Source organism: Salpingoeca rosetta (genome assembly GCF_000188695.1).
Source record: "Salpingoeca rosetta unplaced genomic scaffold supercont1.7, whole genome shotgun sequence".
Lineage (NCBI taxonomy): Eukaryota > Choanoflagellata > Craspedida > Salpingoecidae > Salpingoeca > Salpingoeca rosetta.
The window spans coordinates 699,222-704,925 of NW_004754927.1; the positions used below are offsets into that span (position 1 = coordinate 699,222).

At 52.8% G+C, this 5,704-nt stretch overlaps 2 protein-coding genes across 2 annotated transcripts in view; one reads left to right on the top strand and one right to left on the bottom strand.

The window, feature by feature from the left end:
• PTSG_03191 (uncharacterized protein) overlaps positions 1 to 113 on the top strand; it is a gene marked incomplete at its 3' end in the record, with an annotated part of 2,363 nt that extends 2,250 nt beyond the window's left edge. Inside the window, exon 6 of the mRNA XM_004995718.1 lies at positions 11 to 113. Coding sequence (XP_004995775.1) covers positions 11 to 113 — 103 coding nt within the window. The remainder of the gene's footprint in view (positions 1 to 10) is intronic.
• Positions 114 to 525: 412 nt separating this feature from the next.
• PTSG_03192 (uncharacterized protein) overlaps positions 526 to 5,704 on the bottom strand; it is a 9,098-nt gene continuing 3,919 nt past the window's right edge. Inside the window, exons 12-26 of the mRNA XM_004995719.1 lie at positions 5,263 to 5,359; positions 4,898 to 5,002; positions 4,534 to 4,613; positions 4,109 to 4,226; positions 3,765 to 3,868; positions 3,441 to 3,513; positions 3,065 to 3,172; positions 2,730 to 2,812; positions 2,450 to 2,540; positions 2,025 to 2,172; positions 1,651 to 1,738; positions 1,388 to 1,466; positions 1,076 to 1,219; positions 852 to 908; positions 526 to 659 (exon numbers count right to left, since the gene is read on the bottom strand). Of these exons, the coding sequence (XP_004995776.1) occupies positions 639 to 659; positions 852 to 908; positions 1,076 to 1,219; positions 1,388 to 1,466; positions 1,651 to 1,738; positions 2,025 to 2,172; positions 2,450 to 2,540; positions 2,730 to 2,812; positions 3,065 to 3,172; positions 3,441 to 3,513; positions 3,765 to 3,868; positions 4,109 to 4,226; positions 4,534 to 4,613; positions 4,898 to 5,002; positions 5,263 to 5,359 (1,396 nt within the window). The 3' untranslated portion in view covers positions 526 to 638. The remainder of the gene's footprint in view (positions 660 to 851; positions 909 to 1,075; positions 1,220 to 1,387; positions 1,467 to 1,650; positions 1,739 to 2,024; positions 2,173 to 2,449; positions 2,541 to 2,729; positions 2,813 to 3,064; positions 3,173 to 3,440; positions 3,514 to 3,764; positions 3,869 to 4,108; positions 4,227 to 4,533; positions 4,614 to 4,897; positions 5,003 to 5,262; positions 5,360 to 5,704) is intronic.

The following is a 5,704-nucleotide window of genomic DNA, read 5'->3' on the forward strand; positions in this document are numbered from 1 at the left end:
CCCCGCTTAGCATTGATCCGCCTAAAAAACAAAAGTACAGCATCATCATAAAACCCTCCAGCGGGTGGTCACGTATCAAATTGGCAATTGACACGAATAGCGATCGCCAATAAGTCACTTGCTATTCTCCATCTATTTTTTCTTTTATAACGAAATCTATTCATTTTCCGCGAACAGTGTCATCGCCCCTTCATGTTACCATTTATCATCATCTGTAACAACTAACGCGCGACACGCGTGACTCTCATCTCAGCGAGATATGATGTTTATCGAGTTTCTAGTCAAGGCACTCACATCGCCGGCAGCCACTAACCTGAAAACCCAGACATTATTAGATATATGCTTTTAATGCCCCAGTTCCATCCCAGTCCTGACGCACGTCACACACACACACACACACACACACACACACACACACACACACACACACACACACACACACACACACACACACACACACACACACACACACAACAGATCGTCGTGACTAGCAGGATTGCAATCGGTGCCAAGTTGATGATGCATTTGTCGTTTTGTTCACTGTTTTTACACAATGCCAACAAACACCAACAACGCATCTTTGAGCACGTTAACACATGCATTCACGCACGCAAACACCGAGAAGCAAGAGCCCCACCCTACATATACACCTGTGTTTGCTGCGGAAAGAGCGAGACAGGAATTGATGTGAACGAGGGGAGGGGAAAACGGTTTGGTGTGAGATCAGCGGGCTTTGGTGCGCTCAAGCACATAATCCCATGCACAACCAGAGCAGTCAAGCACCACATGATGATGTTGCATTCACACGTTTTGGCGACAAGCAAGTGCAAACACGGGTGTGGTGTTCGCACCTCTTCCAGTTGCCGCCGCAGGAAGCGAAGAGCAGCAAGGTTGAAGCCAACCATGTTCTATCAAACAGCGAAGGTGCACGCCGTGAGTTGTTGCATGCTTGCTCGGATGTGTGTCTTCACACTACCATGCACAAGTTGTGGCATACAACAGAACCACACGCACCAACACCAACACCATCGTCACACGCAAGAACAACAGCAAAGCACCACCGCCACTGCCGCACCTTCAGTTCTGAGAGCGCGTGTGGAAGCTCTGCCTGGAGCTTTGCGATGAGGTCGAGGTGCTGCGACGTGGCAATGAGCTGGCTGTGGTGCAGACGCAGCAGAAACACAACCGCACGCGCAGTCTTCTCCACAGATTGCTCGGCCTGCCAAGGGCAGCAGCCAAAGGGGGCAGGACGGCATGGGTCAGGAAGACTTTAACGTTGAAAAGCGCCGCGGTTCAAATGCACGTGAACAGAACACACACGCGCGCGCGCGCGCCAACACACACGTAAAACATGCAACCACACATCGAAGCAGCAAGGGCGAATCACCTTTGCAAAGGCGAGGAGGTATGAGAGCAGCGTAGGGACGAGAGCAAATGGTAGCAGCATCAGCGCTTGCTCCAACTCGCTGTTTGAAATGCACACACACGCACACACGCAAGGCACACAACATAGGACACGGGTGAGTGAAGGCGTTGTGTTCATTGTACATCACCTGCTCGCCTTCGTGCCTGCAAGCACTGCGTGCCCCAACACAAATGTGCACGTGCGTGTGCAGGGCAAATCGCCATTTATGTGTGCGCAAACAATACCTTGAAGGCGTCTTGTCCATGATCACGCGCACAAACTGTGCGCCACTGCTGACGCGGTGGGCGAGGAACATGGGGTGTGCCGGCGCGCCTGCACCCGAGAACAGCAATCAAGATCACGGTAGGGGTGGGGTGGCATTTGTAAGAAATTGCTGTGCACGAGTAAGGCTCACAAGCAGGTGCGAGTGACAACAGCAATACATCGTGCCACAACACATCGTGGTTATACGCTCGTGTGTGCGTGTGCGTGTGCGTGTGTGTCTGTGCGTGTGTATGAGTGTGTGTGTGTATGAGTGTGTGCGTGTGTGTCTGTGTGTGTGTGTGTCTGTGTGTCTGTGTGTGTCTGTGTGTGTCTGTTTGTGCGTGTCTGTGTGTACCTGGCCCCTTGTCGTCGTGGTCCTTCGCCAGCTGCACAGCCTCCATCAGCTTCTCCGCGGCCTTGAGTGTCTCCAGCGAGCGCTTCCCGGCAACACCGACCTCCTCATCGCCAGACTTTGCTCGGTACTCCCGTGCCTCCTGCTCAGCCTGCACTCGCCAACCCAACGTTCGATGACCGATGTGTTCATGGACAGGATTCGATGCATGGTGCATTTGACATCGGTGAGTGGGTGCGTTGATTCAGCCATGGACGGACAGGAATGGGTGCACGCCATGATGACAACGCAAACGCCCACCGTCGAGAAACCATCATCGAGCAAGTTCAACTTTCTTCATCCACCCACTTCCCCCCCCCTCCTCATTCCACACGCACATATGCGCACGCACACACGTGCACATATGCACGCACGTGCATATCCCCCACCTGCTGCTCGTCGTACTCCTGTTCGCGCGCCATCGCCGCTTCCTCCTCCACGTTCAGCATCTCCTTCGTGCGCACCCACGTCCGGATCGACCTGTCGTGTGTGTGTGTGTGTGTGTGTGTGTGTGTGTGTGTGTGTGTGTGTGTGTGTGTGTGTGTGTGTGTGTGTGTGTGCGTGCGTGAAGTTGTGCATGGGGTGAAACCGAAGCCCAAGCAAACAAACTCCAATATTCGCAGTCACAGCATTCACAACAGCGCCTGTGTTGGTGCGGACTGTACGGACTTGTCATGTGATCCTGTCACAAGCACATCGCCGCGGGGAGAAATTGCACTGCAGCTGATTGGGCCGTGGTGGCCTTCCAGCGTCTGCACATGCACACACACACACATATACACATACACACATACACACACAATCCTTGAGTTAGTGAAGCTGAATGACGTGGCAGACATGTTCATGATGCTTGAGTTCGTGGTCACAACTCTTCAAACGCCCTCGGCTCCAAGCCTTCTTCCACCCCCGCTCTGCTCATCATCATGATGTCGCTCTCAACAATGCCCGCGTGTACAATCCCTCATTCCTCCCCCCCCCCCCAACCCTCTCTCTTCCTGCTGCACCTGAATCAGGCGGAAGTTGTCGCAGTCCCACTGCTTCACGTCGTTGTCCTTGCTTGTGCTGAACAGATAATGCGTCGTGCCCGCAAAGCACACCGACGTCACCGTGTCCTGCAAACACACACACACACGCACATACCCACGTGTTGCAAGCACAACAAACGCAGTCGTCGGTGAGCTGATTGCAGCAAGGCGAAAAACGAAACAGAACGGCAAACACGCAACATAACTGCAGGTATAACTACATATTTATACACACATACAAACAACACAAACGCACATACAACCACACATACAACCTCCATTACTTCACGCACACGCGCACACACGCACACGCGCACACACACACACGCGCGCGCACACACACACACGCGCGCACCTGGTGCGCCCTGAAGGACTTGTGGCAATCGCCAAAGTCGAGACCCCAGACTTTGACGTTCTTGTCAGCGGAGCTGTCGTGTCACCAACGGACGAACAGGGGAGGTGAGTATGGGCAGAAGTACACCAAGGGTCACACATGTGCTCGTGTGCAAATTGCGTGCGTACGTGCGTGTGCGCGTGTATGTGTTGTGTGTTCTTTTCGCACGGTGCCAAAACAGGGATACGATGTGTGGCATCGCCTTTCCAGACACGCCAGGATCCAACCGGCAACAATACACCTGAGCAAACAGTGCGCACATCTTCATGCAGCGCATCGGCGTACCCTGTGGCGAGGATGGTGCTGTCGCTGGAGATGTCCATTGTCACCACGGGAAGTTTGTGGCCGTAAAGAGAGAGAAACGGCTTCAGCGTGTCCGCATACACCACCTGAGAGTGAACAACGCAATGGATGCAAGCGCGCAGGGAGATTGGGCAGAGATACGACGGTGGCGGTGAGGGAATGAGGGTAAGCAACAAGCGAAGAAGAAAGCAGCAGGGAACACAAGACAACCAAAGGCACTGTTACAGAGCACAAGATGCAGTACTCAATAACGCATTCACCCATCACAGGGCACCATCGTTTCCCAGCACGCCACCACCAGCACACCACCAGCACGGCAGCAGGACCTTGACGGTTGAGTCGAGGAGCGCAATGGCGAGGAGCCGGGAGTCGGGACTGAAGCACGCGCACGTCACCTCGTCCGTCATCTGTAGCGTCTTCGTGTGCTCAATTGCAAGCGTTTTCCTGGAAATGAGCATACACGGACGCGCACAAACGCAAGACAGAGCATTTTTCCATGGACACGCACATAGGAAATCATGCACGCGTGAGCATACGTCTGTGACAACACGAGGAATTTGGGATGGAAATGGGGCAGATATGACTTGCGCACGCGCGCGCGCGCGTGTGTGTGTGTGTGTGTGTGTGTGTGTGTGTGTGTGTGTGTGTGTGTGTGTGTGCGTGTGTGTATGTGTGCGTGTGTGCGTGTGTGTGCGTGTGTGTGCGTGTGTGTGTGCGTGTGTGCGTGTGTTGTGGATGTGTTGCTTCGCACCGCATTTTGTCCTCTGACTGGATGAGCTCAAACTGCCAGAATTTGACCGTCTGGTCCGCCGATCCCGTGATGAACCCTTGCTGCTCACACAAGCACACAAGCACACACACACACATACACATACACATACACATACACATACACATCCACATACACATGCACATCCACATCCACATACATAGAAGACGAGTGAACGTTTGCGAGATGCGTCCACTCAGAGGAGTCCACGACGCAAGCAGCGCAGTGCGAGTGAACGTTTGCGAGATGCGTCCACTCAGAGGAGTCCACGACGCAAGCAGCGCAGTGTGCACGGTTTGTACACGTGCAGTGCAGACGAATGAGTGCATGTGTGTGCACGTGCGACCTTATCAGGGGAGAGGGAGATGCTCCAGATTGCTTGCGCGTGTGCATCGTCCTCAACCTGCAGACAGTCCCCAGACGCCAGGTCATACAGCTTCAGCTCGCCCTCCTGATGTGCGTACGTGTGCGTGCGTGTATGCGTGTGTGTGTGTGTGTGTGTGTGTGTGTGTGTGTGTGTGTGTGTGTGTGTGTGTGTGTGTGTGCGTGCGTGTGTGTGTGTGTGTGTGTGTTTAAGAGTGAGAGTCGGTATCTGAGCGACGCGTACAACTGAACGCCAAGCCATCAGCAGCCACGCGGGCAGGAGCGTACATGAGTGTCTCCACCATACCCCACAAGCCACCGCCACCGCTTGCATGGTAACAACCGCACCTTGGTGCCAATCAGGGCTTGTCTGTCTCCAGGAACAAACGCGCAGCTCACGCCATACCCGGCGTCATACAGCGTCCGAATGCACTGCCCGGTTATCCTGATGCGAACAGCGTATGTGTGTGCGTGCGTATGTCGTGCGTGCGTGTGCGTGCATGTGCACGTGTGTGTGTGTGTGTGTGTGTGTGTGTGTGTGTGTGTGTGTGTGTGTGTGTGTGTGTGTGTGTTTTAAATTATATTTTTTTTTCTTCTTTTTCTTTTTTTTTTCATTCATCTCCCCCCCCCCTTTATACTCATTATTTTTTTTTTTTTTTTTTTTTTTTTTCTTTTTTTTTTTTTTTTTTTTTTTTTTTTTTTTTTTATTGGTACTCATTTACATTAGATAATCACAACTCCTACTCTTCTCCTAGAGTTATTATTTCGAAATTCATTAATTCACGTTGAA